Consider the following 17,172-nt stretch of genomic DNA (forward strand, 5'->3'; position numbering starts at 1 on the left):
TCTACAAAGGGCTCCTTGTCCCAGTGTGCTGGAAAACTTTCAGGCCTGCCCTTGTTTTCCAGAGGCAGATTCCCTATCCTGAATCTTCTGGGATCCCCACAGCATGGAAGTCAGACCAGAGGAGACCATCTCGCACCAATTTCGTGTAAAATATTATTGGAAAAGCAGGGCACCCCCAACGAAGGAAGGAATGATGAGGAGGACTCCATGGATATCAGAAAGCTAAATAATTACTTTGTTATACTATATTATTCTATACTATATTACATTACATCTAAACTGAATCTGCCAAGCACTCAACTGCACAGCATCTCGTGACTGACACACACACACGCTTGGCCCTGATAGGCCAAGGAAACAAAACCCCATCACTCTGGGTGAACAATCTCCATATTGCATTCTACTTTGGCACAAACACAGGCACAGCAAATGAGATAAGAATTGTCTTCCCTTTCTCTGAGGTTCAGGAAATGCGAATCCCAGAATATCCTTGGGAAGAATTGTGCCTTGCTTTTGTCTGTGAAGAGAAATGTGGCGACAGTGGCAGAAGTACCTGTTTTGTAGTGAGAGGTTAAAAATCCTCTGATTTTAGCAGTTTGTTCTCTTTTTCAGGACTACTGAACCCTAGGCCTTTTAGCCTTCTGAAGACTTTTAAATCAGTCTTTGAAATATAAGGCCTTGAAAGATGAGTATTTTTGCCTAGCAAAAATGATATTAAGGAGAGAAAAATCAAAGGAGAGGACACACCTGAGGAGATGCAGAAGTGATGAGCTTCAGAGATAAAACTGATGCACATCATAGGATCCAGACAGACTCAGGGAGCTACCAAAAAAAATAGGCTAAAAATTTTCTAAGCAGGTAACAAAGAGGGCACGGCAGCTTGCCATATGTGTAGTATTATACCTGTATAATCACATGGCATTTGGCTCAGGGTCATGCTGAAACTTCTACTTCACGTCACATCAAGTGCCTGTACTGGAAAACTTACCTCTCATTTACCTTCTACGGCCTGGAAAAATGAAATATTATTGCAGTGTTCATCTGAGTCTGCAACATTTTAAAAAGCATGAAAAACCAACAATGGTAGTTCTTTCTTTTTGTGAAAATTGTAGGAAATATGGTACAATTCACCTCATTCACCTGTTCTATTCCATAATAGATATTTCCAATAAAGGAACACACCTGTATCCCAGCTCATGTTGTCAGTGACCTGCAATATGCTTAGGGAATACTGAATTCCTGAGAGAAGCAGAGCAATTTGCTTGCAGAGAGCTGCACAGAAATTTGCCTTTCTTTCTGGGGGCCCATTGAGAAAATCCCAGGGAGTTTGTGCAGCCAAGGAAACTGATGGATTTGAAAGGAAAACTGGAGAAAAGGACTTGGCAGGTGTTCAGTCTTGAGTGGGTATTGGGTCTTCAAAGAGACAGGAGTAGTTGTTTGTTGCTGTAAAGTTGTTTATTGTATGAATACATCAGTACTGAAGGTGAAGAGTTTACAGTATTAAAGTTTGTGCTAAAAGCTTTCTGGTATGGAGTCTTGATGTTTTGAGTAGAAGCAGTAGAAGTAGTAGTAGTTAGTAGAAGCAATTAGCACCTTTTTTGTATCCCAATATAGGGGAAATTTATTCATAAATAATCGAATCAGCTAAAAACACGATTCTAAAACATTCTTTCTACACCTATCCAAGCTTAATTCTAATGTGTGAAAGTAGTGTTAGTTTTTACACAAAATCTACACATACAGTTCTATCTGTTCACACAAACAGTTCTATCTGTTCTATTTAGGAATGTAAGCAATGTTCTGCTATGGTTTTGTTATGTCTGGAGCTAAGTTAGTTTTGTGAAAGATAACACTACTGAACTTTAAACTAGGCTTTAGGGTTTTTTACTAGCTAATACAGTTTCTTAAGGCACTTAAGATATATTTCTCCTTACTTAAAATTAAAACTTACACTCCTACTTCATGTCTGTGTGGTTTAATATATTTTAGTTTCTCTAAAGGTTCCAATTCAATTCCTATATTCCTTTCTCTCTCTGAGGGACTCAGAGAAGCTTCTATTCCATGCATTCTAACAGCAGGCACACAGCAGAATTTAAAGTCTTTTTTATTTGGTAATTCTCAAGTTGCTCACAGAATACTGTATCACACCAAATCACATAAACATACATTTGCCTCATTGCATGCCCATTATGCCACAGAATACAACTTCTGGAGTTCTTCAGTCCAGAGCTGTGGCACATGTGTAGCTGAAGGACTTTGGGAGAGGTAAATTGTAAAGATGTGAGGAAGCAGAGGAGTGCTAACAGACAGATGGTCTTTGTGAGGAGACAATTGGAATAGCTTCAATTTTTAATACAGGTTTGTAATGATGATTTATCCTAGGTGTCCCAAGTGGGGGATGTCTAACTTACTAGCTCTGAAAAGTAGGCAATTCATGGGAGAAAGAAAAGCAGAGTACTATATAGCAGCTGTTTCATCTTATGGCTAAGTAAGTAATTAGCCTGACTCTCAAGTCATTTTCCTTTAGTCCCAGACTACACCTTTCACAATAATTTCTTCCCCACATTTCATTATGGGCCACAGAAATGATGTATTTTGCCAGTACACTACATCTTTCTTGTCCACATGCTCTACATGCTTGCTGTTTATGCTCCACTCAGCTTTAACTGGTGGATCCTGAAGAAGCAGCAAACAATAAATTTGGCAGCACTGCAGCAGGAACTGTGTTTCATTTTCAGTTCTTACGTGAATGCCAGCTTCCTGAAAATCAAATAAGAACAGTTTTCAAAGCTTTGTAATATTATGCTGATGTATTGTTACATTGCCTCCCCGCTCTCATTCTGTGCAGCTGCTCCACAGGAACTAAGCACTCAAGAACTTCACTGGTCAAAGCTGCTGGTGCTGTTTGAGTGGGACATGCAGGGGTTCCAGGGCCACTTTAAAAGTTCTTTTATTTACCAAGTCCTGACTTCTGGATTGTGCCACTGTCCAGCCCCTGTCTCTATTTCCTCATAGAGAGATCTGCAAGGAGTTTGGTAAGACCAAGCTCTTGGAAAAACCCAGAAAGCTGCAAAAGGAGGAAGCTCCTCTTTGGAAGTTTCATATATCTGTGATATATATGTCATATCTTCCACAAAAAAAAAGCCCACTAGAGACCTGTCCATGTGGATAGCAGGTGTCAGGGCTCTGTGCTCATCAACAGCCTCTGCACACTTTCCTCTGCCTTCCCCTTCACAAGCAGGGGTTTGGCTGTTTGTGTTCAAGGTCAGCTCAGATTTAGCACGACCATATGAAATTGTATGCAACTCCTGCAATAACAGCCAAGCTGGCAGAAAGGGTGGTGTGAGAAGGAGTTATGAGAAGCCTCATCTTCACCCACAAACTGGCCACCAATTGACCCAGGAGCTGAGTGGTGGCTGGGTGCTTGACTGAGCTGTGGTGTTGGGATGCCTGTGCCCAGTCTTGCTGGTCCTGACCCAGAGACCAACTTCACAGCTTGGTCTTGACCTGGCTGAGCTTGCCCAATGGTCACTGGCTTGTGGCTGACCCTGATCACCACCACTGGCCCTTTGCTCTTTGCTCCTTGCTTGGGTCCAGTAGGGCTGTGCCTTTGTTGGTAGGGGCGCGACCCTGCCCATCCTGCTGTACTCCCCTTACAAGGTTATGTGTACTTGAGAATATTTTGGGAGTATATGGACTAGAACAACCTGGCCTCAAGTGGAAAACAACCTCATTCAGAAGGGAGACCTCTCATGTTTTAAATAACAAGCTGCACAGACAATTGAACCATTGCCCCGGTTCCTGGGCTGTATCTTTACTCACTTGAACAATCTGGTTGTAAACACTCCAGTTTTGGTGATAGTGTTGCCTGAACAGCTTCATTATGTCGTGCATCATCACCTACAGAACAATCATAGCACAAAGCAGGCTGTTACCATGTGGTAAGGCAAACACTGGGAATTTTTGTTTCTCATATTGGGTCAATCAGTAATGGGGAAGTCACTCATTTCAGGCTTTGGAGGAAGGTCCCCATAAAAGCAACGCAGGGCTGGAAAATGCTTTCTGCACTCATATATGTGCTTCATCCAGCTGGACAATTCAGATATGCAGTGTATGCCTGTGTGTCATGGGACAGAGAATAATTTAATTTTGGAAGGCTCCCACAAGGATCCTCAACTCCAGCTCCCTGCTTCTCCATGGAATAGCTTAACTCTTAGAGAGAAAGACCTGGTTTTTATCCAGCGCTGCTCTCATACCTAGGATTGCTAGAGCTTGGCCTCAGACCTCTCAGCTCAGAAGGTATCCCCAGTATCACTGCTGACATATCTTGAGCAGCGTCCTTAGCAGATACAAAGTTCTAAATGAAATGGCAGGTGCCAATGGCCCTTTTACAGGCCATAAAAGGCCCTTTTACAGGCCTTTTACAGAAATATAAGATACCTTGGTCAAAGATATTTTTACCTTATTCGAAGGTGGAATGTAAAGAACTTTAAGTATGTCCTCTCTTCTCTGTTGTATATCTTTTTCACAGGCATCAAACACCTTCTGCAGTGCAAAAACAACTGATTACAGCATCAATCACAGTGAAACCACAGGTGTAGTGTGCAAAGCTGAGAGAACAACTGGATTAGAGTAAATTGTAGGGCTGCTAATTGATTGAAACATGTCTTCAATAGCTGTGAAACAGACTGTTTCATCAAGCTGCTTGCATATTGGAGCCCATTCTTCAGCATCTGTGGGGCCTTATCATCACAGTCAATGCTAATAATGGCCTCATCTCAGTCTTGTCCTTTAAGGTAATACCACTTTGGTATTTTCCTTTAGATGTCTCCAGCAGCATCACAGCAGTGAGTCAGACATCAAAATGAGGTCTCCCAGCTATCAGTTCAAGCACTAACATAAGGAAAGTGGATTGTTTTCCCACTTGTGCTTAACACCAGTGAGAGATGGGACTAGTATTTGAGTGTGCCCTTCTGAAAGGCAGGAGGAAGAAGGTCACTGTCATTTTGATCTCCACAGCATTCCACAGGCCCTGCTGGGCTGGAAAATCAGAGACCCAAACTTAGCCCAAACCCTGTCTGGTACAGAAATACAAATACTCAAAGGCTGCTATATGGCTACACCATAATTGATGTGATAAGGATCAGATGGAGAAAATGGACTTGAACAAACCTTGATGGCGTCACTGCCTTCTTCATAGGTCCAGCGGTGGGGCATGGAGCACCTGACTTTCTCCCATTCCTGCAGCCGGAGAATCTCGTATCTCTCCAGCACAGCAGACAAACGTGAGGGGTCATTGATGTCCTCAGAGTGCTGGTGCATGGCCATTGCTTTAGCCAACAGCTTTTGGATTCTAGGTCAAGGGGGATATACATAAACATATCTAAGTCAAGATGAAATAATGAGCAAATGTAAATATTTTACTTATGAAGCTGTTTAATGAATCCCATGTTTTCTATGATGCACTTCTCATTTATATTATATAGCTGGCAAGCAGTTTTTTTTGTGTAAAATAGTGCTTTCTCAGCTTAGTTTTGCATGATCATTGTAGAATCTGATCAGAGTGGCATCTTGACTATGTCATTGTAGACTGGTTTCTTTTACTCTTTATTTAACTGGCTACCCCAACTGTCTTCTTCTCTTTGCAGAATGTCTTCTTCCCTTTGCAGAACAACCCAAACCATCTTCCAGAGTCAGTTACAAAGAGATGCTGGCAGGTTGAAAGTCTGGAGAGAAGGTGTCATGGATGTCTGGTCAGAAATAGAGTCCCCAAGGACTGGAGGAAGCAAGAAGCATGTGGCTTTTCAGTGTAGAAACACACACAATGTCTGAAATATGAATAAATGCCTTACCTTTCCTCTAGCTTTTTGTTCTTCTCTTTCAGCATCTCCTTTTCTTCATTCGCCTTATGCAGTATTTTAATTACCTTTTCAGGAAGTTCTCTGAAACAGATTTGGGAAATCTCTTTATTTGTACTTGGACACTGGCACAACAGTGGACATGCCCCTGTTGAATAATCTGAGTTCAAGGAAAAAAGCTCTGAGGTGGGAAAGTGCAAGAGCATCCAGGAAAACTCCAGGGGAGCTGAACACCTCCCCTAAAAGCTCCCACCCAGAATTTATGCTCAAATCAAGTGGGAAGCTGTTTACATCACAGGAAATAGAGGTGTGGTTGTGGGGATCATAATGGTTTTGCCCTCTTACACTGATTATTAATGTAGAGAATCACCATTACCTCATGTGACTGTCCAGAAGGTGATATAGAGTATCAACAGTGTCAGACAAATTTCTGTTCTCATTGTCCATCCATCCATAAGGGAAAGAAAGAAACAATAAACCACATTGCAATCAGTGGGCAAGTATGCAATAAAGTCTTAAAAAATGCACAAGCTAAACTTCTCCCCTACAATTTCTGATCAGCCCATAGGGAAAAGAAATTTAGAGACCAAAACTTGTCAAGGCTGTTCTTTGCCAGGTGCACAGTATGTGACTCTGTGAGTCAATACCAACAGTTCAAATGAAATACCCAAAGTGTAAGACCTGCACATTACATGGTGCAAATCCAACAACTTCTGTAAATTGGCTCTGGGTTCCCAGTATAGCCTGGGCAAAATTTGTTGCTAATGCAGAGCCCTCCCTGTGTCTGGCTCATTTTCTGTCCCACCCATCCTAGTGTGCACCAGCTACAGTTCATTGTCAGATGCCACACTAAACAGTGTCATTTTTGATCACTGGACTCTCACATTATTTTGTTGTCCATCTTTGTCATCATTTCAAATACTTCCTTTGTGTTCTTGTACATCTCTTTCATAATTTCAAACATTTCCTTCATGTTAGAAGTCTGGTCTCCATAGGCTGATGGCTGCTGTGAGGTGTCAGATGTATGTCTGAGGAAAAAAAAGAAAAGGAAATTCTTATAATGAAGTGGGGTAAGAACACATCCTCAAAAAAAGTACTTTATAATTGCGAGCAGAGGCTTCATGGCTATGTCCATGCCGGCAAAAGGATCAGAGCCAGGACAAAGGGCACACGGGTGCAGGTGTGGCACAAGTGAGTTAGCACTCTCCCAGATAATGCCTGGTACAGCTCAGAGGACTCCACAGGCTGTCTATCTTAGCCAAGCCTAAAACTCAAGCTATTGTTTCATGTCCTTGCTTGCTGTCTTATTGTTTTTCTACTTTCAGACTTTGCAGCTGCAGCTAGCTCTAAGTTTTCTCTTCTTCCTGTTTCTAAGGCCTGCTTTTAAGGCTTTCTAGAAATCTTACTTTAACTATTTCCCACACCAAGGTATGCCAAAACCAGGAGGGTTTGACTAATCGTTAGGTCTGGATAAAGTGAGCAAGATACAAGGACAGCTCCTGAGAAACAAATTCAACCCAGACCTGCAGAGAGTGTGAGAACAGCAAATGCAGGTGATTGTTCTGCTAAAACCAACTTTGCAATGTATGTGTTTTTTTAACACAGGAGTACAAAGCTCTGTGTTCTCAAGGTAATTTTTTATTTATACAACTGCTGTGTCCTGTTTCCTCACGAGGATCCCAAATATCAGCTATTATTAGAGAAACAGTCCCAGATTAAGATTCCCCTGCAGCCTGGATCCAGGTAGAACAGAGAGCAAGCTCATCCCCACAACCAGATGCCAGAGCAAGCCTTAGCATGAGGCTTTACCTTTGGTTTATGCCAAAAAACCTGCTGCCCCTCTCAGCATTACTCCTTCCCACTGAAGCACATTTTGCTTTTGTTTACTTGGATTGATTCCTTCCCAGTTAAATCACTTCATTTTCAGTCTTTCACTGAAGACACAACCTTTTTCTTTAAGCTAAGCAATCCAGTAAAAAATTTACATTTTAGTCCACCTTTCCCTGCAAAATTGATAAGCTCAGAGTCAGAGCCATGAAATCCCAGATCTTGTCACACTCTTTATACTGATACTTCTAGTTTCTCTTCCTCTTGCACCAATTTAAGATCTGCCTCCCACTGTCGAGTTGAACTTGAGCAGAATTTGGGGATAGTAACCATCTCTGTGATGGCTGGAAAAGTTAGGAAGTAGAAAACAGAGCTCTTACTGAATATTTCACAGTCAGAAAATGTTTGCAATTCAGCAACCCTCATGCAACTCTCCAAGAAACTTTGTAGAAATGCTCAGACCTAGAAAAATTAAATAAGATTATCCAGAGATATCCCCCTTGTATAACCCACCTGCTGCCTTCTGCAGTTGTCTTTATGGGGTCAGTATCTTCACACTTTCTTTCCAATACCGCTCTTCCTTTTTTTGCATACCATGATTCTTTTCCTCTGGAGCCAGAAATGTTGGATGTACACCACACTTGTCTGCTGGAGCCAGAACCACTGAGTGTATGCCACACATGTCTTTTGCTGGAGCCAGAAATATCAGGTGTATCTGGCACTTCTGCTTTTCTGTCACCAAAAAGACTGCCAGTACTCCACATTTTTCTTTTGCTGGAGCCAGAAACCTTGTGTCTGTTCACGCAGAAGCAAAAAATGTTTGTTGAAATGTGTGGGCAGTGCTGAGGACTGTTGATGCTGCTGGGAGTGCAGAAAGCTCCTGATAAGACAGTTCCCCAACAAAGGCACTTTGCTGCTATAAAAAGCCCTGCTTTTTTCTTTTTTTTTCCCCCCCTGGTTTACGGGAAAACATACAATTTACAGGATGTCTAGAGTTAGATCTGTCTCCAGCCAATAAAATCAGGGGAAATTGCCCCTCCCTCTGCAATATCAGTCCGTTTCAGTTTCGTTTCAGTCCAGTCCCTGTTTATGCCTCTCTGCTCCCAGAGCTGCACGCCTCTGCACTGCCGTGGCCATGGCCAGCGAGTCAGTCTTTGTCATTGCTATAGATTTTGGCACATCCTACAGCGGGTACTGTTTTTGTCTTGCTTCAGGTACAGACCAAATCCGCCAGGTTTACTGGGGAGCAGAGCACGGGTTAAAGACCCCAAAGACACCTACGAGCATCTTGTTCAACCATAAGCAGGAGTTTGAATATTTTGGTTATGATGCTGTGATGAAGTACAAGAGCCTGCCCTCCAGCCAAGCTGACAGCTGGTACTTCTTCCAGAACTTCAAGATGCAGCTGTACAACACGGTAGGTGGAAGATCTGCTACTAATGGGGATTGGAGCTATTAATTTGTTTGAGGGGTGGGGGTTAGGCTGAGTAAGTCTGGTTGATGAGAATGAATAAATGCAAGTCAGAGAGTATTTTGATGAAGAAGAATTTTTTTTTTAATTCCAAAAGCTTCCCAGGCGCTTCCTTTATGTTGTTTTTTGTCTAAAGACAATAAAACGTGACTGTATACATGGGTGAAGACAAATATCGGTTCCTAATAAAAAGCTGCCCTGTTTCCGAGCTTGACAGAGAAACTGGTCTCCCTCTGGGACTCCCTACCTTAGTCCTCAACAAGAAACAGGGATCACGTGAAATTTCCTGTAATTCAAATGAGATGGGCAGTTTTGGGATTGCCTAAAATCTCATCCCATGTTATACAGCTCCCCCTAGCTTGTCTCTTCCTCCCTTGAAATGTGATGCTGAGGCTAATATAAAGATGTCCAGCTGTCCTTGAAGCCTCCAGTGGCTTTATCAAATTTCTCTCTGAAGGCTCTGTGTTGGTTTAGAATAGTTCACAGCTTTATCTTTGTTTGCTTGTTCAGCCAAACACCAGACTACCCTAGGGTTCCTGGGTCCCACAGGGCCTCTCAAGCATAGAATAAGCCAGAGCACAAGGCCAGTCCCAGCAAAAGCCTCAGGTCCTCTCTTTGGTGGATGGGAGGCCTCTTAGAAGATTTTCCTCCCCAGGACAGCTGGGAATGACATGGTCTGTCACAAGGTCACCTCTGGAGTGGTTGGTTCTCATTCACTTTCAGCAGGGGCTGGAGAGAGGTTTTAGTTTAGTCCTCTGCATCTGAGGAGCAAATGGTGAAGAAAAATTTCATTACAGAATCACTCCCCACTGGCTCTTAAGGAATCTATAGGATCTACAGGGTCTTTACAAAATTTGGCCTAGGAGAAACAGCTGAATTATCAACCACATTGACATGTTGCCTTCTGAATCACAGGTGTGGTGGGTGAGCAGTTTGGTAGCTGACCTGTGCCACTTAGACTCAGCCACAGTAGTGAAGCCAGTGCTGGGAGTTTGGTTTGGAGATAGGGGTGTCTGGGTGCCTCATGTAGTGCAGTGTTGGTGTGAAGGGGGCAGGTCTCATATTGACACTGCACCATGTGACCCTGGGCCTTTTTTTTGGTAGAACGTCACAGCTGCCATGAAGCTGAAAGCCACCAATGGAAAGCTCCTTCCTGCCTTGACAGTCTTTTCCGAAAGCCTGCGCTTCATGAAGGAACATGCTTTGAACACCATCAAGGAGGCCTCTTCCCAAACTGTCTATGACCCGGAGGAGATCACCTGGGTCATTACTGTCCCAGCCATATGGAGCGCTGCTGCCAAGCAGTTCACGCGCCTGGCAGCAAAAGAGGTAAAAGCAGAGGTTACCCCATTTCCACAAATTACCTTTGGAGGTTTCTTTGCCCAATTGAACCGTAGGAACTCCTCAATATGTAAACAACCTGTATTTCAAATTTCAGCCCATTGGGCAGAGAAATCTTCCACATTGAGGGTGGTGAGGGAGAGGATGTCCCCAAATGGCAGTATAACAGCTCTGCCCTCTCTCCCCACCGCCAGGTAGAAATGAGCCCCACAGAGATCAGCAGTGCAAGAACCACCACTCTTGCATGAGCCACTAGGGTGAGAACAGACTCCCTAGGAGGTGGTGTTCATGCAGCAGTAATCTCACTCCTTTTTCTTGACCTGACTCCTCTCTTTTGTGATTTTAGGCAGGAATTATCTCTAGCATGCTCTCTAGGAACCTGATCATTGCCTTGGAGCCAGAAGCTGCATCGCTGTGGTGCAAGCAGCTTCCACAGGAAGGGTTTATGACAGATAGCAGTGACAAGAAGAAGTTTGAAGACTCTCCTGGGATCCAGTATATTGTCGTTGACTGTGGAGGTAAAATTTTCCCTGTTCAACAGGTACCATCTTTGCTGAGCATGGTGCATGCCTGTTTCCCAGTAGTGAAGGTCCCAGAGCTTGGACTCCACTGCTGTGCTTGTCATGGATTTTTAAATGTTATTTCTCACCTAATGAGATCCTGTGAGCAGGCAGAAAAATAGGAGGGAAGAACAGGGTTGTGTCTCACACTGCAGTGCTCTTCAGGCCAGACAGTCACAACACGAGGCCCTGCCCTCACACCAGATCAGCTGGCACAGTGTCCCAGCATCAGCCACTGGCTCTTGTGTAGCCTGAGCTCACAGCCTCCTCTCCAGAAGCAGCTGTAGTTAGTGCCCAGTGAAGTGACCAAAGAGAAGAGCTAGCAGGCACTGGAGAGTAAATCATTAAGAATATTTGATGAAGCACTTTGCAGTAAATTCTCTAGATTCCTGAGGTTTTTTGGAGTGATGTGAATTTTCTGCCAAGAGCAGTTTGGTGGTTGTGAACAAATACAGAAAGGTATGGAATATTAATCCCAATATTACCTGGTGGGACGTGCCTGGCCTCGTCTGACCCTTGCTGCTGGGCCAAAGGCGGCAGCTGTGGTGTTTCACCCCAGAGATACCTTTGGCCGGCTGGGTGCTGCAGCTGGGCACTCGGAACAAATCCAGGCATAGTGGAAACTCAATTTACCTCTGGTGGAAAAGGTTCAGGTGACAGTGAAGAGAAAAAGGAGAGGATTCTGCTGTAGAGTTTTAATCCAGAGTTTATTCCAGGATGACAGACCTCTGAATCTTGTAACAGCTCCCAACAGAATCCAGACCGCACGGTCCCATCTCCTTTTAAGCCCGGGGACAGGGGGAGGGAAGGGACAGGTGAGGCACCAACCAGGTGGGAGGAGGGGAAGGCTCAAGGGATAAAGACACTGGGACAGGCCAATGAGCCCGGACCTGAGGGGCATCTTTTGAACTTCTGCCAACCACACCACAACCCTGCTGGAATGTTAAGATTGATGGACAGCTCTCAGCAGGAGGGCAAAGGGGGAGGGGAAAGAAGAGGTTGGCACACCTGGGGGGTTGGGATAGGTGAAAAATGAAAGGGCGTCACACTGCAACAGAAAGGCATGAAGAGGACCACAAGTTCCTGAGAGTCTTCTCACCACTGCTCAGGAGTCAACCACCTATGTGAGGAGGCCAGGCTCGCTTTGTGATCAGACAGGAGATTGGCTTGTTCAGTGAGCAAGCTGGAGCATCCAGCTCTTATCAGAAATAACTGTAGGAGCCTCATGAGACCAGGCTTTTAAACAGAAGTGCAGAAATTTAAGAAATCTAGAGAAGTACAGGCAATAGCAGAAGAGGGAGGATGAGGAAAGAAAGCAAGAGAAAAGCACATCTGTGAATTGGGAATTCAGAAGATAAGACTGAATTCCGTGGAAACTTGTGCACTTTAAAGCAAACAGCACAATTAATTTGAGTCTCTGTGTGTGTGTTTGCACGTGTAGGTGGCACCATAGACATCACAGTACACGAGATCCAAGAAAACCATTGCCTAAAGGAGCTACATAAGGCAAGTGGAGGTGGATGGGGAGGCAACAGAGTGGATGAAAACTTCACCAATTTCCTCAAGGAAATATTCAGTGATGGCGTATGGGATGAATATGTGAAGAAGCACCCTACTGAATTACAAAATATGATGTACAACTTCAGCTTACAGAAATGCTCTGCTAGCAGGGAGGCAGTCTACATACGCTGCTACTACAACCTGACCAGAGTGGCAGAGTCCAAGAAGGACATCTCCAAGTTCTTTGAAAATGCAGTAGGAGCTGTGTGGTGTGATGGGACAATCATGATTACATATGAGAAAATGAAGAGCTTGTTTGACTACAGTGTCAACAATATAATTTTTGCTTTGAGGGAAATTCTTTGCAAACCTGAGATGGAGAAAGTCCAGTACATTTTACTTGTGGGAGGCTTTGCATGCAGCATCATCCTGCGAGATGCAGTCAGGCAGGCCTTTAGCAGCAAGTATCATATCCTTTGTCCCATGGAGGCCCAGGCAGCCATTGCAAAAGGGGCTGTTTTATTTGGAGTTAATCCACACATCATTACCTCAAGAATCAGCTGTAGGACATATGGCTTAAGTGTATGTGAGAAATTTGATGATGCTATCCATGACATCCGTAAACGGAGAGTCTCAAAAGCTGGTGACTTTATTTATTGCACAGGACTCTTCCGGAAACTGGTGGAAATTGGGGAGTCAGTGAACATACACAAAGCTGCCCACTACGATTTCTTTCCAATAGAACCAGATCAAACAAAGGTAACCTTTGCTTTCTATTGTACAAAAAACCAGGATGCTCAGTATGTGGATGAGGAAGGGATGGAAATGCTTGGCTCCTGTGTAGTGCCATCGCCAGCCACATGGCTGGGGTTAAATCGCAGGCTGAAAGTGGAGATTCAGTTTGGGCTCACTGAATTTAAAGCCACATGTACTGATGTTACTTCCCAAGAAAGTCGGACAGTTATAATAGATTTTTTATCTTATAATTATTACTCATCATATTGAACAGATCTTAGATGTCTTTTCCAACCATTATGATTCTAACAATTCTATGACTTTTACCATAGAGGAGACAATTGGACAGTAAGTTCATCATTCAACTTTCTTTTTACGCAGGAAAAGTACTAGTCTGATTCTATGGTTCCTTCCATTCCTCACCAACCACCCTTCCCTTACAGTTCAACACCTCATTTTCTCTTGTATCTGACAGCAGGTTTTCCTGCTGCTTTATCTCATGCCCTTTTAGCTTGCATCTCTGAACACAATAGTCCATACCATCAAGAGAGTCATCTGTGACATACCTGTATTTGATGGAAAGTCTCTGGACTGGTGTCTAACTTCCACATAAAGCAGCCCATAGCTGTTTATTTTAGCCTGATGTCTTCTTGCAGCTACACCTTCTGTTTCTCCGACATCAGGTCACTTTATCTGGAGTCCAGGTTTAATTCTGCTGGGGGTGATATTTAGTGGATTTCTGTTTTCTTCAGAATATGATTTATATAAACTCTATGTAATTAAAGCTCCAGTGTCCCAGACAAGGGAGTTGAGTGAACCAGTCTAGGGGCTTGTGTCCAAAACCTGTGGGAGTCTGTTTCCATTAAATGATGGGGTGGTTCAATCTCATCAATTGGGCCAGTTGTAACACTACAGATATGAATAGTGCATATGCTGCTGCCTGATGCCTCTGTCCAGCCCTGGTACTCTGTATCTCTGATTTGGGCATGATATTTTCTATATCTGTAAAAGCTGATCTCTTTCCTCCTGCCTGCAGCACCTGTGCAAAATTGAGCGGTGTGAAGGCTTCATGAGCCTGAATTTGTCCACAAAAAGGATGCAGTCCTGCAGTGTGCTGTGTCTGGTTGAGGTGCAGTGAACTTTCTTCATAGCAACCGTTATGATGGTGTGTGGTTTGGGTCCAGAATGATGCTGATAGCACACTGATGGTTTGGGGTGGGCTGGGGTTTGTGGAGTTGGCTTTCTTCCCCTTTACCAAGGATGTAAAGTTTCTCTGCTGAACACCAGCCTCCACCAATGCAAATTCTTGGTTAGCTGGTTACAGTGCAAGAAAACTCTGCCCTGTCATCCTTATTAGTTGAATGATCATGTTGGAGTCACTGCTGGCCATGTGTTGAATATTGTTAATCATGAGAGCAGCATTCAGAGGACTAACCTGCATATTTGCTATGCCCTATGATATAGAAAAGTGAAATGATGTTGAAATTATTACCTTTCACATTTAAAATGTTATGCATGCAATAAAAATATTCATAACAGACACCTATGTGCATTTCTACCATGTCAGGTGGTACCACTCAGAACACTTCATAAGAGCTATTCTGGGGGTGAGGTCCCAAGAAGCTGAGTAATCCTGCTTTTTGTTACTCTTTGCATTTGGTGTTTTCACCAGTGGAAAGCCCAACACAGCTCCACCCAAGCTCACCAAGGCCCTGGAATGGGAAGAGAAGTATGGTCTGGGACAGTGGCAGTGGGGAAAGCCTTTCCCACCCATGTGCTAGGTGGGCTTTGGGATTCAGACATTGACACTGTAATATATGGTATAGATAATTCATGCTATATAGATAGATATATGTATGTATAAAATATTGTGAATGTCCAAAGTTATGCCTTTGACCACTCTGGCTGGGAGCAGAGTTCTATTCTCATTGTAACCAGTTCCCGGACAGCATTAAGATAATATCAGATCCGTTACTGTATGTGGAGACTGTAGACTGCAGACTGCAAGGACGATGTAAAATTTTGCTGTAGACTGCAAGGACGATGTAAAATTTTGGTCCCCAGAGGCCATAGTTGCAGCATCTTTCTTGGCTCCAGGGGTATCGGCAGCAGGTGCCCATGCCATTTTAAATAAGTTGGGATGTTGGCTTGCTAAGCAAACCAATACCACCTCTTTGGCACTTTCTAGCCTTTTGCTTGATGTTGATTCTATTCGCCATGCAACGCTTTAAAATAGAGCTGCAATAGATTTTCTTTTACTTGCACAAGGCCATGGTTGTGAAGAATTTGAAGGCATGTGTTGCATGAACCTTTCTGACCATTCACAGTCCATCCACTCCCAACTCTCTGAGTTGCGGAAGTTAACTGGAAACCTGCAGGTAGAATTGAGTTTTGGTATTGATGAATGGCTCAAATCTTTAGGCCTGGGATCATGGTTACGCTCGATTGTTAAGGTTATCATTATAGTAAGCATCATAGCTTTGTTAGTAGTATTAATTTTGCCATGTTTTTGCATGTGCCTACAGAACATGGTGCAAAAGATGATATCTGCTGCATTTAATCGGACCATGCTTGTTCAACAGAAAAACAGGGGAAATGTGGAGAGCTTTGTGGACAGTTGTCTAGCTGAGAAAGGTCACGTCTACATAATACCGCTGGTTAAGCAAGAAGGAGACAAGTCCAGGAGTCAGCAGTCAGTGTCCAACCACTGACAAGGACATTGTGCCCTTGGTGCAACAACAGGATAGGGAAGAGGATCTTTTGCCAAAAATATGAAGATAGTTTCAGCAGAATAATCACAAGAATGTAGAAGTAGTAACAGAATAACCATAAGAATGCAGAAGTAGGTGTAGTTGGCTGATAAGTAACTAACCAGTAATGAGCTCTTCTTTGCAATATGTATGAGCTTCATTAACACCAATATAAATATGTGCAACTATCAATAAAGTTTGAGACTTGCTGCTCACTCATATTGTGTGCCGCATTTCTCCCGCCGATCCAACAACTGTATGAATTGGACAGTCCCAGACCGTCATAGATGATTTCCCCTGGCATCTACACCTGGGAGATAGCATCTGGACCTTCCTGGACCATGATTAATGGAATGTCTCAAGGAGCTCACAAGACCTGCACCTGGGCATGATTACATCTGCAGTACTCAGGAACTGGTATCATTCGAATACCTGTGAATGCAGCTTCTGCCTGGATACTCATCATTTGTCTGAGTCTCCGGATCCGTCTCCGTCTCTTCCTGCACATGTATGGATCCAACTCTACATGTGAAGAGACACAAAGAAATATGTGGTCATCCCTGCCTCAGGCAGAATAAACTGTATATAAGCTGGCCGCTGGAAGCACTCGGGGTGAACTCCTGGGGACACACTGTCACTTTGTCAGTGGACCCTGGTTCACCCAGAGGCTGCACCCGGGGCTGACGCTGTCTTGGCTGTGGTGGTTCTCTTCCGAAATTCTATTTTTTTTGTTATGGATCCAATAAATCTTTGTTAAATTTTTAATAAATTTGGCTACCAATTTGATCATTTATAACAACACCAACAGTTGTGACTGCAGCTCCTAGTTTTGCTTGTTTTGATGAGCTGATCATGTTGATAACCTCAGACACTGAGCATGAGCAGATGCAGGTGTTTGTCCTTTCTGTGAAAGCAGCACTGAGTGTCAGGGTCTTGGGCTAAGCGTCCCTGAAACCTGGCAATGTGGGGGGCTCCACCCTGAGCCTGACACCACCATGGGAGTTGGGAAAATAAGAGTTACAGCTGCTGAGCCCCTGGCAGCCATCCTCTGAAACCGGTGTGTCTGCTGAGCTGGGAATCAACCCTGCTGAACAACAAATAGGGTGTTTATGCTAAAAAAATAAACGGAA

At 43.7% G+C, this 17,172-nt stretch overlaps 2 protein-coding genes across 3 annotated transcripts; one reads left to right on the plus strand and one right to left on the minus strand.

Moving 5' to 3' along the window:
- Nucleotides 1-2,087: 2,087 nt before the first annotated feature.
- Nucleotides 2,088-8,553, minus strand: LOC136556729 (uncharacterized). Its single transcript, XM_066550101.1, has 8 exons — nucleotides 8,199-8,553; nucleotides 6,743-6,886; nucleotides 6,235-6,288; nucleotides 5,853-5,942; nucleotides 5,173-5,353; nucleotides 4,462-4,545; nucleotides 3,823-3,900; nucleotides 2,088-2,760 (listed from the first exon to the last, which is right to left on the minus strand). Exons 1-8 carry the CDS (start codon nucleotides 8,447-8,449, stop codon nucleotides 2,524-2,526), a joined length of 1,119 nt encoding a protein of 372 aa, XP_066406198.1. The 5' UTR covers nucleotides 8,450-8,553; the 3' UTR covers nucleotides 2,088-2,523.
- A 235-nt stretch (nucleotides 8,554-8,788) lies between these two features.
- On the plus strand, nucleotides 8,789-16,811 carry LOC136556611 (heat shock 70 kDa protein 12A-like). Of its 2 annotated transcripts, XM_066549929.1 has the most exons (5): nucleotides 8,789-9,102; nucleotides 10,261-10,485; nucleotides 10,844-11,015; nucleotides 12,499-13,316; nucleotides 15,818-16,811. In XM_066549929.1, exons 1-5 carry the CDS (start codon nucleotides 8,821-8,823, stop codon nucleotides 16,001-16,003), a joined length of 1,683 nt encoding a protein of 560 aa, XP_066406026.1. In that variant the 5' UTR covers nucleotides 8,789-8,820; the 3' UTR covers nucleotides 16,004-16,811. The 2 variants fall into 2 exon arrangements, with proteins under 2 accessions (XP_066406026.1, XP_066406025.1); XM_066549928.1 differs by having other exon boundaries at nucleotides 12,499-15,935.
- Nucleotides 16,812-17,172: the final 361 nt, after the last annotated feature.

The sequence above is a fragment of the Molothrus aeneus genome, chromosome 5 (assembly GCF_037042795.1).
Source record: "Molothrus aeneus isolate 106 chromosome 5, BPBGC_Maene_1.0, whole genome shotgun sequence".
NCBI classification, from domain to species: domain Eukaryota; kingdom Metazoa; phylum Chordata; class Aves; order Passeriformes; family Icteridae; genus Molothrus; species Molothrus aeneus.